The 21,777-nt window shown below is 39.3% G+C and overlaps 1 protein-coding gene across 1 annotated transcript in view; it reads left to right on the forward strand.

Moving 5' to 3' along the window:
• Positions 1–21,777, forward strand: part of NKAIN3 (sodium/potassium transporting ATPase interacting 3) — a 350,797-nt gene that overhangs the window by 157,895 nt on the left and 171,125 nt on the right. Inside the window, exon 2 of the mRNA XM_075705606.1 lies at positions 20,759–20,896. Coding sequence (XP_075561721.1) covers positions 20,759–20,896 — 138 coding nt within the window. The remainder of the gene's footprint in view (positions 1–20,758; positions 20,897–21,777) is intronic.

Here is a 21,777-nt window from a genome sequence, read left to right on the forward strand (position 1 = left end):
CGGAGTTGCAAGTAGCTGTGGTCAGAATGAGCTGCCTGAAGAGCTGATCTCCGCCTCCTGCCTGCACCTCTTCCTCATCCTGGTTCTGCGGCTGTCTCCAAGGATTTGGAGTCTGTGGGACACCAGCTGCACTAGGTTAGTTTGTCCTACTGCTTGGTTTGGAGATGAGGAGCCACAAGCCAGTTGTCCCCCAAGAATGAGGACCTCACAAGTGATGACTTGATTCAGTGCTCGTGTGGAGCCAGTGTGGATTATTCTGGGTGATCCTGTAGGTGCTGGCACTGCTGGGAGGACGTCAGACATAACCCTGCCCTCCTCACATGTGCACATGCTCCACTGAACCTAGTAGTTTCCTCAGGAAAGAGCTGTTGGGTTAAATTACATTCCTATTATTACAGTATTATGATTTTCTTACTCATACCATTTGCAAGATTTCCATTTTCCCCAGAAAAGGGAACAGGTTTGAATCCAGATAGACTGTATATGTGATCGGGCCAGACTTTCAGAATGAGTTCTATACAATTGCTTATGTATCCAAAGAGTTAGGGACGCTGAATAAATTACACACACACACACATATATATGCATTTTATATAGATATATATTATGAACTAGCTCCCTGCACATTTGGATATTTGCATGGACATACATGACTTGCCTTCATGTCTGATGCCAGCCTTCTCAAACAGGCCATGCACAGCTTTATGGGAAGAAGTGCAGAAGCCTGTTGTGTCTCCTTTGTTTTAACCACAGGACTATTCCTTAATCATAAAAAAAAAAAAGGTTTGGATACTTTGGGATATATGGTAAAGGAATGCTTAGAAATAGAAATCAAAGAACTGTATTCTGCTTCCAGCTCTTCCAAAGACTTGATTGAATGATTTCACTGAAACTTTTTCTCATAAATGATATATTCCTATTTCATTGGCTTCTATTCTCTGTAAGCCCTCTTACAAACTTTGGATGGGGAATGCAAAATGATAACTTCTAATACTATGGAAAAAAGGAAATGAATACTGAAGGTGGCTAAAAGTGTAATGCAACAATGTAATTTAGTTACATAAACTTTGCAACAGTAAAAAATCACACTCGTGATTTAGTGTTCCCAGAAGATAGACTCGGCATTTTTCATTGACTTGATTGAAATCTTGGCCTTGTGCTATAATCCTGTGTGCAACAGGAATGAGTCCTCACTAAAAACAAACTGGGAGATCTTTATTCCCTAAGAAATTCTTAAAATAAGAGAGAAACATAGGATGTTGTCCTGGTTTCAGCTGGGATAGAGTTAATTTTCTTCCTAGTAGCTGGCATAGTGCTGTGTTTTGGATTTAGAATAATGCTGATAACACGCTGATGTTTTAGTTGTTGCTAAGCAGGGCTTACACCAGTCAAGGACTTTTCAGCTTCCCATGTTCTGCCAGTTGCACAAGAAGCTGGGAGGGGCACAGCCAGGACAGCTGATCCAAACTGCCCAAAGGGCTATTCCATACCATATGGCGCCATGCTTAGTGTATAAACTAGGGGGGGAGTTGGTTGGGGTCAGCGATTGCTGGTTGGGGACAGGCTGGGAGGTGGTCAGCAGGTGGTGAGCGGTTGCATCATTGTTCTTCCTGGGCTTTGTTTCTCTCTCTCTCTCGTTGTTCTCCTTTTCATTACAATTTTTATTACTATTTTTATTGCTGCCGTTATTATTATGATATTTCAATTATTAAACTGTTTTTATCTCAACCCATGAGTTTTCTTACTTTTGCCCTTCCAATTCTCTCCCCCATCCCACTGGAGGGGGGGCGGTGAGTGAGTGGCTGTGTGGTGCTTGGTTGCCAACTGGGGCTAAACCACAACAGATGTAAAGAGAAAAAGAAGATAGAAAGGTGATGGTTCCTTGTGTGTTCCTGAAGCCGTGTAGCATCTCCAGGCTTTCAAAACAAAGTGACAGCTTTAATTTACAGTTGAGTTTGGAGAAATTTTTATAGCTCTGAATTGAATTCTTTTATGTGGGTACTACAAAGGACTTATCAGAACAAGCACATTTTTTAAACCACAAGGCGCTTTAGGGTATATACTGCGAATTCAGAAGCAGGATCTTGAATTTACGTTTAGAGAAAAATATAACATAAGTTGGATCATTAGAGAGTCAAAACGGAGATAAGATTAAAGGTATACCTGAGGACATACATATCTTGTACATTATCCTGCCTATTATTCCTACCCATTCTTCACTTTAAGAAATTAATTTGCCTTGGTTGTGGAGAAAAATAGAAAGAAGATGGGTATCTTACCTGGTTAAACAGGTGTTCATTGCAGAATAGGCAATATAGCTAACAGTTATCTTCATCTGTATTAGGTATATTATGTTAGAAACATAGAATTTAAAAACAGGAAGCCTAGTAAAAGGCCCTGCAAGTGCCAACTGAACTAAAATGCAGGTCACATCCATACTACCAAATAGAGAAGGGAAAGAAGCCCAGCAGGCTCCTCTGGGCTCTCTGTGGTGTGCCTATGGTGTGAAGGCACAACTGCTCTTGTTGTGTGCGGTTTTCTTCTGTTTCAAGACTCTGAGGTAAGCTTGAAATAAAAGGTGAAAGCTGTGTTGCAGCTCCTCAGAATTGTGTTTTTACAGCATGAAAAAGAGGTTATATGTATTTGTTGTCTACAAGTGGTAGGGGAAAGATGGAGGTTGGGTACAAGAGTATGTGGAAGTGCTTGAAAATGAAAAGCCTCCTGGGGCCACTCGTGTGCATGGTATTTTTAAGAGTGGGTCTGGAAGTCAGCTACCATGAGCAAGTAACCCATGAGAAAGTGAATTTGGATTTTGTCCTTATCCTTTTAGTGTAGGGGAAGTTACCTGCTTCCTGGATAAATATTTTGCATGCTTCCTGGTCTTCATCTGAATATAAAAGGTATTTCAATTGGAGCAGCAATTTTCTGACTCTTGTAGAAGAATACATTATAATGAAGGAAATGCGATGAGTTTACATTAGAGAATTCAGGTAGTGATGACAGCCTCTCACTGTATTTTGTAAGTGGTCATAAGACAGAGATAAAGGTTGATATTTTATTCATCTCACTGAGTTGCAATAGCCTTGGAAGTAGTAATAGATTGCAACAAATTACTCCCAGAAATTCAAGAACATTCAAGAACATAAAAATGGCCATACTGGATCAGAGCAAATACTTAGGTAATCCACTTTCCCACTTTCCTATCTGTAACAGTGCTCAGATTTTTAGGGAAACAGTGCGAGAAACATGCAGGGACTTTTGGGGGATTTTGACAGTCAGAGACTTTATGAAAAGACAGTGTTAATATGTTGCCCATTTAAAATAAAAAAAGGATTGTTGCTTAACTAATTTTACCAAAGAATTACAGCAAGAAATATTTTATCCCTTCCTAGCACACTATGCAGCTGACTCTTTATGAAACTGTTTCTTGTTCCCCACATTTCTCTTGTTGGGAATAAGGGATGGGGAGGTGGCAGAGGGCAAAGGGCACAAAACCCAATATAAACTGCATCTTTCCTGGGTTCTATGGTTTACTTTGGTTCTTCAGTGAAAGTAGAGGCAAGTCATTAAAATTCACCATTGCTATTTGTCTCCAAACCAGCCCTAGAGCAGAACAGATAGACATCAACCCTTAATTAAGGCCAGGAATAAAAGGTCTGTAAGGTATAAATTTAACGGTGAAAGTGTCCATGTTGTGGTGTATTTCTGAATAAATAATCTGTTTGTCACCTTGTTGAGTATTAAGTAACAAAATGTAATTTATATGATATGTTTGCTGTGCATTTTTTGAATTCAAACTTGTCGACAAACAAAGCCACTAACAGCTTAAGGTGTACATGGTTTACCTCAAACTCTAGGAATCCATTTGAAATTCTGAGTACACCAGGTGGTGGCATATAGCCCAGGTGACACAAAAATATAACAATCATTGTCATTAAAAGTTTATAGAAGATTGTGTTGGAGGCACACAGAAGATATGTTGGTCCTAAAAAAGTAAAAGGAAGACCTGTGGATTTAGTGGGCAGCGTATCCCAGAGGAGACGTGTGAGTGTGCAAAGAAGACATTATGGCAAGGTGAAACAATACACGTGACAGCTCAGGCGGAAGCAGGAATAAATATGTTTGCAGCCTTTCCAACTCTGAAGTTACAAAGGACCTGAGACAACAGAGATATGGGGGGCATGCCTCACATAGAGAAATATGGTAGATTTTCATTGTATCAGCTTCCTCCATATTACTTCCATCTGCTGAATCACTGGATTAAAGAGGCTTCTATTCTGACAGTGGATTTTCAGAAGCTCCTGCAAGATAATGAATGTTTATCATTTCTTGCCATGGCATCGGATAAGGAAGGCTCGCCTTGTCTTTATGCCTATTCCAGCAGTGATAAGAACAGAGATTACAGCACGCCTTCCCTGGGGTCTGAAAACTCCCTGTCACAGACGGATTGCTTAGCCCTGCTGAAAACAGGTGTCTCTTGCCAGGGAGATGAAGCTCGAATAAATAAGCCTACAGTGACTGCAACCCACTGGATGTGTAAGCATGTGACCGCCTAATGTGGTTACTGGTATTCACAATGATACCTAGCATTATATTTTCTCTCCACGGTCTTCCCTTTCTGAACTTGCACAGTAAAATTAAATGAAGCAGAAGGCCTGCAGCAGGGTTTTTTTTCCTGGGTTTAAAGGCTTCCCTTCACATTTGGTACTAATCCAGCTATTTTTGGTAGCTAAACTGGGAGTAAGAAAGGAAGGCAAGTAACATACTTATCCACTCGGTCTATTCAAAGATTCTTTTAAGAATGACTTTCATAGCAGTAAGACCTTCAGACAAATATTATACTAAAGATGAAACATACCTATTTGATAGTCATAATTTTGCTCTTCTCATTTTCCCACTGTTGATAGTATTTGTGCTCAAATAAGAGTTTGGAATCTTCTGATTCATTTCCTTTTTTTGCTGAATCCTGAAATTGAGTCAAGTTATAATACTGAAATTTGAAGACAACATCCGTACTTCTACTGGGAAACAGATTATTGTGCCACAGTGACAAAAATCTGCCATCATATAAATAGTACAACTTCTTGAAAGTCTTGAAGTACATAGAATTCAGTAAAGTCCAATTTGGTAGACATATCTCTCCAGCCATACACTTGTTGGGCAGGTGAGAATATTTTCTAGCACTGCAAACTATGTGCAGGGAATTTTGGTCTTTTGCAGAAAACTAGGCAAAGTAAATGTTCTAAGGCATACTTAATGCCCTGTTCATAGAGGAGACAAATGGCATTGCAGTGTTTCAACTGCATGTGCTGTCATTTATGAACTTCAATAGTTGCATAATAAATATCTCTAGATTATATCATCCATAGGTCTCACTGTGGCCTGTAGTCCCAATAGTTCTGGTATAGCAAATGCTACAGATTTTTGGTAGTAACTGCTTTTCCCAAGTGTAATTTTTTTCAACCATGGAGCCAGCAATACTGTCTTCCTCTACAGATGCTTGAGGTACATTTACTTCTCAATCCTTATGTTTCATTCACTGATCAATTGATTTGTTGGTCTTACATTTTTCTTGACTGCAAGTATCTCTAATCAGATTCTGATTCATCTGACATTCATTTCACTTAACATCATGATTTTGCAGAGGAAATTGCATAGTGCTGTGATGCTGCAGTCACATTGTAAAGATCTTCCTTTATCTCATAGAGGTGAGGGTGGATTTTGGCAGTTCTACCCTTTAGCACACTTACCATTCATTTATGTCATCCTGTAGCTCCTATCCTGAACAACCACATCAACTTCATTGGGATTACTGCTGAGAATGAGGGTTTCAGGTTCTGATGCTAGTATGAATTCCCTCAGTTATGCCAGGGTCTTTGTGCTAAACTGCTCTTGGCTCCTTATTTCTTTATTGTCTCCTTTTGTCCTCCTTATGAAATGCTAACTTGCTCAAGTTTATAAATTTGATCCAGATTTAGTCCTATCAGGTCTGCCACAGCAATAAAAATAGCATGTTTTGAAGACAGATACATACCTTGGAGTTTCTTGTATTTGCACATAGTTACCCCTTTTCCACAGATACTGCCATAGCACATCTGCTGAACTGCCTAGAAATCATATACTGAAAGGCACTGGAAAAGGAAACACTTTTTCACTGTGAGGGTGACCAAGCACTGGCACAGGTCGCCCAGAGAAGTTGTGGAGTATCCTTCTTTGGAGATATTCAAAAGCCAACTAGACATGGTCCTGGGGAAACTGCTTTAGGTGGCCCTGCTTAAGCAGGGGCGTTGGACCAGATGACCTCCAGAGGTCCCTTCCAATCTTAACCAGTCCATGAAGCATTTTTGCTCTACTAGCACTGAAGTAGGACCTATACATTAACTTTAACATTGGTCTTCGGTAAAACCATCCAATCTCTTTGTGTTTCCTGTGGGGCACTTTGTACAGTTTCAGATGACAGCTGGGAGGTATTTGCACAGCATCTGTTACAGTAAGGATTATGTCTGAAATGGATTGTGAGGTGTCTCTTACACAGCACACTAGCTCTGGTATTTTTGTTATCCATAAACGGCCTATGCAATGCAAATACTCTGGAGGATACATTATTGTGCTCCAACTCAGAAAAGCCGCAAAAGTGTGATATTGTACAACTAATTAAGGCTGTTGCATTCTTACCTCAGTTGTATAGGAACATTACATATATAGCGTCAACACAAACACCTCTTTCTGATAATGCGCTGACAAGTGTTTGGGGAATTTTGCAAACCTTTGGGATCAGTACCCTGAAATCCAAAGGAGAAATCTTGTACCATGGGAATCTATTATACTGCATGACTTCAGACCAGTCTCTCTCTTCTCATTTCCCTGTGTAGTCTTGCTGAGCATCTCTAGATAATTAGGGAGAATTACCTCTAGCCTTTGAACAGCATTGGTGTATTTCATGACATTCTGGTAGCCCCCCTGCTTTCTTCAACTTGTTTGTTCTGTTCCAAACCTTTTGAGAGACAATTGACAAGTTTGGGTATGTCTGTTTGCTGGCTGAGCTTAGGAATGGACAAAAGAGCTGCTGGAGAAGGTTTGACTGATGGGATAAAAAGAGAGAACACTGCTGAGATAAATGAAGAGCTCCACTGAATATCACTAGCTATCTTCTTTTTGTAGTGTATACTGAAATACCAGCAGTGGAGCTAGTGGAGAGCAGCAGGAATTGTGAAGGTAAAGGGAGATAATTGCTGCATCTGTGGTTTGCAGGGACAAGCCTAGATAAGCTTTTTCGAAACACTGCAGGCCAGCTGCTAAATCAGTGTTGTTTGTCAATGAGAGGTCATTCAAGGGAGAAAAAGCAGAAGTTGTAGGATTAAATGGAAGTCAGTCATTGAGAGATTAATTAAGGTCCATTAAAATCAGACTAGAAATACTAAGATTAAACAATTGGAACACTTATTTTATGAAAGAGTTCCAAATATATCACATATGAAGAACTTTTGCACTTCTTTATGTATACCTTTGAGTTTCAAAATGGCCCTGAAAGATATGATCCCAAAACAAATGCTTTTTTTTCATTCAGATCATAATTCATCCCTCTCTTTCTTATGAACTATGGATGACCAGTTAGTGCCCAGAAAAAGTTGAGATCTTTTTATTTGATACCAAATGAAAATAGGGATTTCCACTGGAAAAAGGAACAAATGTTAGTTCATCTGCACATCTAGGAGAATTGTGGTCATGCATGTTCAGGAAAGATGAATTCAAGGTGAAGTAGGTGAAGTGTATTACTGTTTGAAAGATGACGTTCTGGAATGGCATTCCAGAAAGGGTAGTGGGATCAAGCCAGTTTAGATACAACCTAAACAATTCTTAAAATGAGTAATAGAGTGGACTTGGTTTTCATATCAGGGAACTGGCTTAGATGGCCCAAAAGACATCTTTTAGTCCCCTGTAGCTCTATCACAACCAATCTTGCAGTGTTTTCCAGAGTCACCAATCAGTGGCTTTGCAAAGAGTCCTCCACGCAGCACAAGATACCATCCTTATGGCAGGGCACTTTCATGTTTACAGCCTCGTTCTGTGTAGTGTACATAGTGTTCCATACTTCTGTTGACAACTTTCTAGTAAACCACGCATGTAGTTGTACATATACTTTAAAAGTTTCTTTCTCCATTCAACATGACGATGCCACAAAATCACAGAAATCAATGGGAATTTTGCATTTTATTTCTACAAGAGAATGCCCAGATCTTATAACACATGTAACAGAGCAGAATTTAAAGCAGGATACTGCTATTTTCTACCTACTTCTAACTATAGTTATGTTATTTCATGTTTGAGAATAATCTCAGACCTCCCATTATTTTTAGTCAGAATGTTCTTATATGTCTAAATGGACCATAAATGCCTTTTTAGCTGTATGTGTCACTCCCTATTTAGGGGAATTTGGGTCTGTTCATATGTGATTAAGCTTACTTCCTCGCCCTATGAATGTGTTGAAATGGCACACTGAGTATATTTTTACAGTCAGATTGCATTGAACCCTGCTTTTTACATTCACTTTAAGTGCTCTTTAGCATTCTTATTTCTAAAGTAGCAAAGAAACAGAATTAACATGTCAGCCACTAACACTAATTTGGGCATTAACACAGTACCTTTCTCTTCCCAGTTCTCCAATAAACCTATAATTCATATTTCAATGAATTTAGTACTCACTCTCCTCTTTCTTGTTCTTTTCTTCACAGAAGCAGGAAAAGCTTTGAGAGACAACGCAGAAAGCTTTGTAAAATATAACCCACTATTGGAAGTTATTCATATAATAAACTGTTGATGAATTACTTTAAATAACAGGAGGTCAAAACAATTTGTCATGCTGCTGTTCAGTCCTATCCTTTTCTTCCCCTTAGTGGGAGACTAATAGCAGCTGGCAAGAGGATGCTCATGGGATGCTGTATATGTGTCCAGGCTGCATGATCAGATATTTGGTATTAAAGTATGTGCTTGAAAGAGAAAAAAAAAAAGATTTAGTGCAAAGGGCATTCCACATAGAACCATTGGTGGCTCACATCCAGCCAGTTATGTGGAATTAGGAATTAGGAGATGCAAGCTGGTATATGCCAGTACAGATCCTGCATTATGTTTTGAGAGTTTGCAGGATTTCAGCATACAGCAGGCAGAACTGCTGGAAGCATTGGATATTCTTGATTATGCAGCAGAATGAACAAAGATACTCTAAATGTTTCTGCCTTAGGTTCAGTTGGTTCAGTTACTTCAGTTTACCTTCCTAAAAACAGTGTAAATTAACTTGCTCAATTATAATGTCATGAACAGTCTCACTTGACTAGCCTCAAAGGGGTGAGCTGGGCTGCTTGTGGGGATGAGACAGAGCTCTGAAGGGAGAAAAAAAAGACAAGAGTAAAGAATACTGTGGAAGAGACTCAGGTCAAGTTGGTACTCAATATCTTTTCCTCTCATCAAAGAAAAAAAAGCAACAGCCTTTTCAGCATGTGGAAGTAGCGAGTGCATCCTCTGTCCTCACCACAACCCTTCTTGCCCAAATAACTTATGAGGTGGAAGGATATTGTTGCTGTGCTGTAAAGAGGGAAGGACTTTTTTCTATTTTATGTGGCAACATGAAATGATCCAGTATCAGAGAGTTTTCTTGTCAAACCCATATGCAATGAAGTCGTCAAAGGATTCATGATTATTTCTAGTACGCTTGAACTTGGCATTTGATAGCAAATGAATGAACTGCAATGCAGTGATCAATTTAGATGTGTCGTCAGAGTTCTGAGCCAGTGCTAAACTGCTTGGTTTTCCCTTGTGCATCTGGCAAATCTAAGCAGATGCAGTCTCTCGTTCTTCTATTTTTGCATAGCTGGGATTCAAGAGAGGCACTAGAGAGAAGTTTTCTGGGGAAAGAAAGGAAAAGTTATTCAGGCAGACATCTGAACTCCTCCCTGCTGTGGAAATAGGGTCTATGCTGTGGCTCAAATTAGGGGTAACAGACAGCACATGATTTTTATTACTTTGCTGTCTTGGCTTAATACTTTGTTTTGCCTGAAGAGAGTTGGTGATTTAAGATATACTGCGTCTTTGGAACCACAAACGAAACCCTAACAGAATATGCACCATCCTGCGGGTAACCTTATGTTTCACAAGGTCTAGCATGAGTCAATTTGTGCTGTTTTGATGTTTTATGCCAAAGCTCATATCAAACGATTTGCCTTTGTTAAACTCATACCTTGAACAAACTGTTGACTTGTCCAGCTCCTTGTGAACTCTGAACATGTGTCTTCCTTAGTCATGGAAGGAGAGCTCTACCTGGTTTAATTTCTGTCTTCTTTTGGAGCCTACATTAAAACCCAGGGATTTATAGGGCATTAAAGTCCTTGATGTATTTCATAAGAGTCTTGTTCTTTGGCCAGAAGGAGCACACCGTTCATCTAGTAGAGGCTCTAAATACTGTTTTATCTGTTTACAGGGATTTCAATTCATCTCATGCCTTGCATTCTGGGTCCCCTTCTCAGCCTCTCTCCTTTCACATGCTCAGTCTGTCTGTTCATGCTGGGGATGGGTTGGGTACAGATCCTGTAGCAATTGTTCCTGACTTTTTCTTTTTCTCTCTTTTTTCTCTTTTGTTTTTTTTTTTTTTTTTTGGCTGGATACCATAGTCATCAAAATCTAGGAGGGATCTAGGGCTGTCAGCATCACTGTTATCAAATGCTGGCATCACCAGTTACCTCCTTGCCTTACCTATTACACCCTGGGAATTCAAAGTAGTAGTAAACCTGTTTGTTTCTTATTATTTTTAGTAAGTCCACTATTGCTTAAGCAGTGATTGAGGAAGCCTGTACAGGTACGTAGATTTACTGGATGTGTTTAAAAGTGCAAATAAGTAAAAAAAACAACTTTGCAGTTATGATATTTTAGGATTTGAAGATATGAATGCATATAATGGTGTGGCAAATAAAAGCTTTCTTTTGGATTAAAGTCACCACATATGTAGCTTGATATAATTCCAAAGAAGACAAATTTTAATTTGCTTTTCCCTTTTCTCTAGTATCTTTTGACATGGACTTTATCATTCATAATAAGATAGAAATCTTTAAAGATCTTTAACCTATAACCATCTCTTACACTGTCTTTTGCTGTATGTGTGCTGGCATTTAAATGCAACAACCAAGGGAGTCTTAAATGCCATTATAAGCACATTCATTCCAGCTGTTTGCAGGATTGTATAGGTCAACCAGCCAAGGGGCTTGACTTTAGTGTTTTGGGATCAGTTACAGCTTCATTGGAGGGTTGAAATTCAATCTTAAATCACTGTGCTGTAACGAGTTGGCGCTACGGGGCTTTATTACAATAGTTGGCTTCTTCCCTATCATGGCTACCCGTAGACTGTAACTGCATTTTTATAGTGTCTGTTTGGTGCAGATGTAGCAGTCAGCCTCGGGTATATTGCACTGGCACTTGTAGTGTTCTGGGAAGTGGGACTATTTGATGCCACCTTTTATAGCACTGCAGTCAGGCGACCCTGCAGAATAAATATTAACAGACTCTTCCTTCCATGCTGATGAGATTCTTAAATAATTTACTGTTGCCTTTCTGCGCCAGGTCCTGCAGTCTTGATGCAGTCACAGCTCCTTTTGACTTCCGCGGGAGTTTTGTATGAGCCAAAACTGGAGGCTCAGACTTAGTTTGGTGAAAGTATGCAGCACCTTCATATCAAATCCATCACTCAAAAGCTTCCTGCACATCACTGGTGTAACTGCAAGTCTTTTGTAGTACACATAATTAGGAAAACATTTTTTCTTTAAGAATTACCTTTGGTTTGTGCCTGTCTGATAATGTTAATAGTGATATTAATATATATATATATATATTTGTTAAGACGTGGAGAAAATGAGCTAAGGAAGAGAACCCTTTCAGCATCTTATAATTCCATTTATGGATTTCTAAGATCTGGCATTTACTAGCTCTCCTTATTATACTATGGACCAAATTCTCAGATGAGATCAACTTCTTTGCCAGTCGTTTAGTGGTAACTGGTTCTGAGACATTAGTACAGTGTATTTGCTTTCAAAAATAATTGAACATATACTGCTCACTACTTACCTGTCTTTTTCCTTAAGCAGTTATTGAAGAACTGGTGGTAAAGTATTGATGAGTGACACATTTTTTTTTTTCTCAGAAAAATACTTCCAATTATTTTGCTAAAATATGATGTCTTCTGCAATATTATGTGCTATCACTGCCATCGTCCTCCAATGAACTCATTCACTAAAGCACTTACAAGAATGGTGGAAAGACCATTACCTAGTTCTGAATATTTTTCATATGACCTGAATAGTTGAATGAGTAACATTCGCTGTTGAAAGGCAACACAGACTCTCTTAAAAAGGACTTTTTTTTTCATACCTCCCTTTCTTTTCTTTGTTTCTATGCTTTGGCCTTCACTAACCTTGGCTACTACTCTTTTATTGAGCTCTTTCAGCATAAATATTTCTTTTGCATTATATTTTATCCACTCTTACAGGTACCTAAGTGGCAGTCAATTACCTATCTATCTGACCAACACTGCAAAGGCGCATTTGATATTAGATCATGAGGGTTTTTTTCTTCTTTGACAATTACTTGTCAGAAAGCTAGCATTTTCCCTTTTGCTCTATGAAACTGAACTTACTATAAACATTAGTGATTTATTCAGGACCTTCCTTGAAATTCAATAACCTTCATGCCACATCATCTTATAAATGTGTTTAGTGAGCTGTTCTAAGGGATTACCATCTTAAAATCACCCAAAAGTTAGTATTTCACCTAGACAAGTGAATTCAGATCATTAAAAATTTAATGGGAATCTCCTCTGTGGTCAGATGATTGCTCTAACTGTCACTGAAGGTATAAAGAAGTGATTTAAGTCAAATTTTAACATTTCATTGTGACACAGACTACACTCATCTTTGGTTATTAAGCCTCTGTTGAAAGGTGGTAAGTCACAGGTAAGGAGGCTGTAACTTTTAGCTGAGGGACAGTAACTTCCTAAATAGTGTTCTTCAGCCAAGAGTGATCATTTGACACCACCCTTCCACTTCAGATTTAAATGTTTTCCCCTCCGTTACAAACCTGGCATTTGTCTCATGTTAAATCTTATGTTCCTGCTTCCTGAAGTCAAGCCTGTCAGTAAAATTCTGAAATTACAGCAAGAGTATAAAATTTGTATAAAAAGTGTTTTATGCTTTACAGGTCAGTCTTTGACACAACTTTTTTTTTTTTTTTTTTTTTTTTTTTTTAACTTTCTTCTTGCTTCATCTGTTAGTTTTCTGTTAGAAATTCTGGATTTTAGCATTTGGTAATCTTTTATTCCAATGTGGGGGTTTTACCCAGACCAGTTTGGTAGCTTTTTGATGTCTTTGATGCCTTAAATTAGAAAGTGCACATTCTCCAAAATAATGTAAAAGCATGATGTGAACATTATGCATTTGCCCCAAGGTTTTACAAAAACGTTTTCTCAGTGGAACATCTGTCAAGAAAAAGGAAATACATGCCTAAGAGTGCTGGAATGTGAAGGCAGGGTTGAAGTCAAATGTGGCTAGTGCTAAAAAACACCTTGATCCAAGGTCTTCTCTATTCCAGCTGAGTACCTGGGCTACAAGGTGGTGTAAGCAGCTTCCATGGCTCCTCTCCTCCCCTCAGCACTGCCCTCTTCCTTGTGCTGGTGTGTAGCTTTTCAGGGGTGCACAGCGATCTGGGCAAAAAAGGAAGGAAGGAAGGAAGGAAGGAAGGAAGGAAGGAAGGAAGGAAGGAAGGAAGGAAGGAAGGAAGGAAGGAAGGAAGGAAGGAAGGAAGGAAGGAAGGAAGGAAGGAAGAAAGGAAGGAAGGAAGGAAGGAAGGAAGGAAAGAAGGAAGGAGAGACGATGGGATGGGATGGGATGGGATGGGATGGGATGGGATGGGATGGGATGGGATGGGATGGGATGGGATGGGATGGAAGGATGGCATGGGATGGGATGGAAGGATGTGTTGGGGGGGGGAAGGTGAGTGCACTGTTGAGTTCAGGAAAGGTGTCCTAGAGCTTCAGAACAGAGGGTACTTAAAGCTCCAGATGGAGTTTCCTGGAGGAGGCTTGGGAACCAGTTTTTAAGAGTTGCCACTGCCAAACTGGACCAAACTGTCTGTAATTCAGCGTGGCATATTGGAAATGGTAATGGTAAAACGGACAACAGTCCTTAGAGATTTCTTCTGTCCAGAAAACTCTGAAGCCACAGGTTAAACTTATGGCCATAAGATGAAGAAGAGAGTTTTGGAGGAAGAATCTTTATCCTTAGGAGCAGTAGTTAGTATGGATGATGAGCTGTGCCCTGGCACTTCTCCTGTGATAATTATTAGCAGCATCAGCTAACTCCGAGTCTTACATGCATAATTCAAATGTTTCAGATAATTCCTGACTTGAATTTAGAATATGAATGCTTTGGACTGTAATTTTTGGTTTCACTGCTTTTTGTATACTATTTTTGTTTTTGAAAGCTGGGGAGACAGTGTCCATTTGGGAATTCATAATAATTTATGTCTTTTTTTCCTAGTTTTAAAATTTTCTTTTATTTAAAAAAAAAAATCAAAACTATATAGGTTTACAGCTTTGCAGTTATTAAGTATTTAATTTTATGATTGCTGTTAGATTTCTTGAATACAAGTTTGTTAGGCACAGAATGGATACCTTTCTGGTTATCATAATTTCTAGGGATTGTCTTACATGAAAAACTGATGCAGCTTTTTAATATCAAATGCAGAGTGGATTATACTTTCCTGATTTTGTAAACTCAGTAATTTCTAGGGTATCAAATTTGCAGATATTACTATATATCAATAACCTTTCATTTTTCTATTAAGCAATTTCATGTTTTTATATTTATATTAAGCCACTTTTAGGTCTTTTCTTGTCTAACATGGTCTGTTATAAACCTCTTTTTTCTTGATCCAGTGACTCCTTCTGTTATGGCTGTAGATCTATTTATTCATCTCAGACTAACACGTCATTTATAAAAGCTTTTCCATTAAAATATAAAACTGACTGTTATCCATGAGGTTTCTGACAGAAGAGAAAATTGAGTTTTTACACTCATTTTGAAAAGTTGACTTTGTAACTCCGCTGTGGTGTCTCATCACTCAGACAGCTTCTGATATGTATTTTGAAGTATAATAGGACCTAAGCATTTAGAGGAGGGGTTTACTCCATAGGGGGCATTTGTTGAAGTCTGCTCTCAAAAATGTTTTTTGATCTCTCTGTTGACTAGGACCATCTTGGTAATTTCCTTCTGTAGATCCTATGCAGCATTGCTGCCTCACTTTCTATTTTGTTACTCCTTCACCATAAGCAGCATATGGGGCATTAAGGCTACAGCTGCCCTATTTCTTCTGTTCAGGATGTTCCAAATGTGCTGCACATCTGGTTGACCCTTCCAGGTGGAGAAGCTCAAAATTCAAATAGATTAGCTCACCTGAACTTTTTGCTGCTCTTAACACAAAAGGGTTTGGGCACAGCCAGAGAGAAAGTTCAGCCTGTGTGACTTTAGTGCAGCTCAGTCCTGCAGCTTAGTACCTTCTTCTCGCACTCTGCAGAGAGATGTGGAGAATGTTTGATAGACTTAGTGAAACAAAGAGGTAAAAGAACAAGACAAATGTGGCACATCTTCATTAAGTGATCTGAAACAGTCCCACTAGAGCATTATACTGCTAGTCCTAGCCTCCTGAGTAAGTAATGCACTTTACATTACAAGATTGTCGGTGCTGATGACTAAATAACAAAGCGTTCCCTTGGCAGCAGTAATAAGAAATATTATATCTCCTTTTGCAAGTGTTGTTATGATAAGAAAATATTATTTCCTATCAACTTTGATAGATTTTTTATAAGTTCTCATGAAAATTTTTCACACAACTGGATATAGGTTTCACTAAAACAAAACCCCCCAGTATTTAATTTGCCAAAACTGAAACCCTCCTCTTTTATTTGCAAGAAAGGTTTGGGTTTTCATTCCACTTTTATGTTAATCATTAAAAAACAGTATCAAACAACCATTTATGATAGACATTCCCAAACTTTTTTTTTCTTAGTTATCACAAATAGTGGAGGTGCCAGCTTCTCCCAACATGTGCTTGTTAGGAAAGGGACATGACAGTAATCCCCAGAGGACCTCAGTCACATCAAGCATACTCCATTTCTCCAGCCTCAAACTCGTCTGCCCTACGAAGTTGATATCTGTCTTTCAGCAATGGGAGAAGTTGAGCCAACTAATCTGGGGACCTCTGCCTTGCCTCAGGGTTCAGGTTTTTTAGCTGTTTTCAGAAGAATCTGAAAATGGTGATGAAAGCAGAAGTTCTCTTGGGAAAATTTCGCATTGAGAAAATCAGCGTCTTCATCATCAAAATGTTTTTGGTGAAACATTTCAAAGTACTCACATGCACATAACTCCAAGTGAAACTATCTGTCACAGTGTCTGCTCCTTTCTGACTACACTACGTGGCATAGGTTAGTCTGGTGGCCACTTGTGGCTACAGAGATTTTGGATCCGTGCAAACACAGACAGTACTGACTCTTCATATCTGTGTAAAACCAGCATGTAATTGTGCACAGCTACCTGTTTCCCTCCCTTTATTCTGATCATTTCTTTGCAGCGAATTACCTGAATCACAGACTGGGTTAGGAATTGCTTTTATTCATTTGCACAAAGCTAAAAAGTCTGTGGCCTTCACCTCTACTTGGGGACTCTGTTGAGTGAAATACTAGACATAAGAACAGCAGCACTTATATGCCTTCTCTATTCAGTACATATTGCTCATGGTATAAAGAAAACAGAACTTAATATGTTTCCTCTGCCATTATCATGAATTATTAGTCTTTTAACTTCTATCTGCGCTGTCTGCAAGAAGGTTATAATTTAGAAGAGAGTAGCAATTTGAGCAAGATAGACATGCCTCCTACCTCTTTCTTTTCTTTATTTTTTTTTCCCCCCACTAATGTATTCTGTAGGCTTTAGGGATGAGACAAATTACTCTGTGTTGGCGACAAGAGCAAAATAAATGAGACTTAGCTGCACAGGAAAGTCTCACTGCATAGCCCAATGGTGAAAGCACTTGTTAGTGGGGAAGGAATGGTGCTGAATGTTTGGCATCCTGCTCCCAGGACTCCTTAGGTGGTTTACGTGCTGTCACTGTATATAAAAATAAAGAGCAAGCCCTGCAGGCAAGAAATACAAGAAACTCTCCCAATCCTGGATAAGTGCCATAAGCAGTAGGCTATAGACTCATGTTTTTGCTTGTGATCTCTTTTTGACTCACTAAATACAAATTTTTATTTTTTGACTCTGACACAGCTTCAAGGAGAAGCTCTCCCCCTTGATATCCTAATGGAGAGGAGGTGGGAGGAGAGGGAATGGATACCTCAGTAGGCAGCAGGAGAGGAAATTGCACCTTATTTCTCTGTGTTTGTGGTGGGTGCCTTTACCACAGTAATCCATAAAAAGACTAATTATTTTTTATATGTGTATGTCTATCTACATTGCATATACACATTTGTACAATCATCTTTAGGAAGATGCTTGTGGCCACTGTGCTATTTTGTGGGAGCCCAGTCCTGTTAGACGTGCTCAGAGCTTGCTTGGTAGATATCAAGGAGGTACACGTGAAGGCAAACTTTGTATCTGATCCAGTTTAAGAAGGGACATATACTAAACAGCTTCATTCATATCTGTGCTGTAGTATTCATATCTGTGTTGCAGGCTTTTGTCTTTCAGTCAGCTCTAGGTGTTTCAACACTACCTAAATTGTCTAAGGGCAGCCATCTCTTGCAGCAAACCATCTGCGTGAAACGAATTTCCTCAATACACACTCTGGCCAAGCCCTATGCTCTCTACACCAGCAAATTCACATGTGCCTGGGGAAGAAGCCAGGCAGTGGCATGCCATTGTGGGTGCTAGTGAGCTCTTAGAGTCCCTCCGTCATGTTAACCGGGCTCATTGTGACCAGCGGTCTTCCCAGACAGTTCACCCATGCCCAGGGACCATTTTGAGTAGGTAGGTATGTGGTTTGCGCACAGGTGCCCTGTTTCAGAGCCAAGGACACTTTACCAGAGGCAATCCTAAGCCAGCTGCCTTCAGTGCCTGGAGCGTTATAGGACATAGTCAATTTATTGGTGCAGGTGAAAACCTAGGCTGCATGAGAGTTTCAATGAAAGTCAGGGCAGAGGTGGCTGATAAGCAGATTCTAGTCTGATTTGGCAACTCCATCCTCTGCTCACTTGGTAATGTTGGGGGTCCAGGAAGAAGACATATTGTCTCTGAAAAATGGTGGTCTGTGAATTATTTAGGTGCCTTGCTGACCCTGGAAGATATCCACTTGTAGTGGTGGGAATGAAACAGGCTCTGGCTCTGGTCATGGATGTCATAAATGTCTTCCTATGCAATACAGAACAGGACTTTTGGTGGTTGTTGCTAATACCATAAACTGCGAGTTCTGCGTGTGCCAAAGAGTTTTTGAAACTCTATACCATCTCACACATGGGATTTGGGGCACCCTTGTACTGTACTGTATGATGTATCCTGTGGTTTAGGGAAGCTACAGGCAGGGGTTTTCCCAAATGTAAGGTCACCTGAATTGCCTGAGGGAACATGTTAGAGAGTGGTAGAAAAAGCAAGTGATTCTGAGGTGTCCCTAGTGAAGTCCCAACTAGGCCATTATTGTGATGCTCGTGAAGACATTACGGGAATGGCATCGGGGTAACTGTTGTTGTGTACCAGTTAGGATGACCACATACTTCCAGGAAGGTGACGACCACACCATTAGGCACTGAAGTTCTGTCTAAGGTCCATTTAAATATGTCATTTTCTAGATTTGGTCATTAACTTCTGTAGTTCTTTTCTACATCCAGGGAAGAAAACAAATTATTAATCCAGATGGACAATGAGTTAAAAGCAGAGAGGGCAGAGTGTGACAAAAGCAAGGTAGATAGCTAATGCCACATGAGCCAACAGCTTCCCTCACATGGGAGTTGTGTTCCCTCTGAGATTCTCCCTTACCTACAGCACAAAAAGGATAAGATAATTTCTGTTCAGAGAGGAACCTCTTACATGTCCAAGAGGATAATACCATTTCAACATTTTCTGCTGTGTGATAATTGTTCATTCATACATACCGGGCCAGATGTTTAGCTGATAAAAGCCAATATAAGTTCATTGGTTGCAGAGGAGCTGCACCAAGTTGGTGATTCAACCTTTGTTCATTTAATTGTTCAGATTTATCATATTTATTAACCTTGGCATAAAGAAAGTGGTTTTCATGACTGGTATAAGGGATGATTTTTGTACAGAAAAGATGGATTTTGTTCTCAGTGACACTTAGCCCTGTCTTGTACGTGAGGATTAAATCTGGCCATTATGTGTAAAATGAAATGTTTTATGTGAAATACCCACATATGATGATACTTTGGTTGGTATTCATAGGGCCATGCTTACTCCATCTGTCTCAGTTATAAATATTTTAAGTGCATATTTCAGTAAATTTTAGGTTTTGTAACAATGTAGTAAAATAAAGTAGATATGTAATAAATTCTAGCAAGCACATAAACTCAGTTGTTTCTCAGTAGGATTCTGCTCAGTTGCTCAAAAATGTCTTGCTAGGGCTGGAAAAAATATTGAACCAAGTTTAAACTTCAACAAGTGTGCTGATGAGAAGGTTGATTTTAGTATCTTTAGAACAATAGACTGGATTGTCAAAAAGGAGTAGCAAATGTGTTTGCAGAATTTTAATATGGCTTTTTTTTTTTTTTTCCTTTTTGCTTAATGTTTGGAAGTGCAGAATTACCTAAGAACCACATGCTGATGCAAGGATGAAGGTTGATGCTTCGTAGCTTCCTCCATTTCCATACCCAACTAAATACACCCCCAAAATGCCATGAGGACAGTGGGAAGACAGCCATTAGGCTGCCACCGTGTCTTTCTGATTTGCGCTTGCCCAAAGTACCCTAGCAGCTTTTGGCAGAGTACAGATAGCTCATTTGGCTGTTGGTTTCGAAGCAGCTTACTCCAAGGTCTTCCAACATTTTCTACAGGCTTTCACTCCCTGACCCTACCTTCGTGCCTCAGGTAGCGAGGAGGTCCCAGCAGTCTTCCTCAATTCCTGCATTAGGGAACTCCCAGGAACGTACCCAGTAGCTGCATCTGGGACTCCTCTGAGCTTGCTCTGCTTTTTTTGGCCAAAATCTCTCTCCTTTAGGAATAGATTGAGGAACTTGTAGCCAAATCTAGTTGAGACTAAATCTAAGAAAAGGAAGACATGGGGAAGGGAGGGAGCATGATGATATTTAAGTAACAACAGCAAGGTTCACATGGCTTTGCTCAATCTAGGTGAGCCTCTGTTTAAGATAAATTTTATATTTAAATAAATATTGTCAAGCCTTAGAGTTTCCAGCATTCAAGAATAGAATAAAACTTGTCTGTGTTTGGTTTATAGAGGTAGTTTTATATTATATGAGGGTTTTACAAGTATTTTCTTAAGGTTTTTCCAAGTGTTTTTTCATTAGGAGAACTCTATGCTGACTAGTAGCTATCTTCAGATAACAGTGTACTGAAACACTGACAAAGGCTACACCCAGGAACCATAGTTTCAGAATTTTGCTGTACTTCTGCTTGGTGAAGCCTGGTGCAAATAACAAAATGTCAAGTGTTCTATCTCACCCATAATTAAAAAGTGGATGTTCTGTTTATGTGTTTTCTTACAGCTGGCAGCATTAGAAAGACAGATCTTTGACTTCCTTGGTTTCCAATGGGCTCCTATCCTTGGCAATTTCCTACAAATAATAGTTGTCATTTTGGGTTTGTTTGGAACCATCCAGTTTAGGCCTCGATATATAGTTGTGGTAAGTCTCATTTATTATCTATTATTTTTTGCAATTCTTTTTAAAACCTGTCACATTACAAAGCAGAACTTTCTTGGCCTCAAAACACCGGATGGTATTTCTGTAGAAACTAGAGGTCTCCACCTCTTTTTGCAAATTTAGGGCTATGGAGGGCATTTCTGAGATTTTGGAAGCTATCAAGAATGGGTAACCTAGAGAAAGTGCTACTGAAAATGTGACTATGGTACAAGTAAGTAGTATTTAGTAAGAGTCTTTAAAGAATGAAATACCTTGACGGGTCATGGGAACATCTACAATTAGACTACGCATAAATGAAGAAAAGAAATACAAATTGTTGTTCTCTTTGTTATGGACAAGCAGAATCATTGGCCATTTAAAAAAAAAAAATCGTAATGGTCAGGTCACATTTAGCTACATCTTCCTCTTAAACGGGGAGAAATAAGGATTGTAGAAATTCCTTTGGTCCTGTGACCCATGGGTTCCGAAGAAATCTCCTTCTCACTTACATCTAGCTTTGCCAAGACCTGTATTTACAGCCTTGACCCTAAATTATAAATTGTCTATGACGCTTGTAGCTTGAAGATTCACAGATTTTTTTTCCCATGTTCTCAACATAGGCAGGAATAAAAAAAACTTTCAAAGCTGTGAAGGAAACAGCCAACAAGAAATATCCCTTTTCCTCCCCCACAGTCTCTCCTGAATGGATGAATATTATGTCTTTACCTGGCAGTGTTTGTATCTGGAACATTTCAGTTGTGTCACGGATTTTAAGAAGCTAAAGTTGTTTTTTTTTTTTCCTCACAAAAGAGTGCAGTGAATGGGGAAAACTCATTAAACAAATACTAAAAAAGCTTCATCTTTTCTAGTCAAGCCTGGAATCT

Source organism: Pelecanus crispus, chromosome 2 (genome assembly GCF_030463565.1).
Source record: "Pelecanus crispus isolate bPelCri1 chromosome 2, bPelCri1.pri, whole genome shotgun sequence".
Taxonomy (NCBI): Eukaryota; Metazoa; Chordata; class Aves; order Pelecaniformes; family Pelecanidae; genus Pelecanus; species Pelecanus crispus.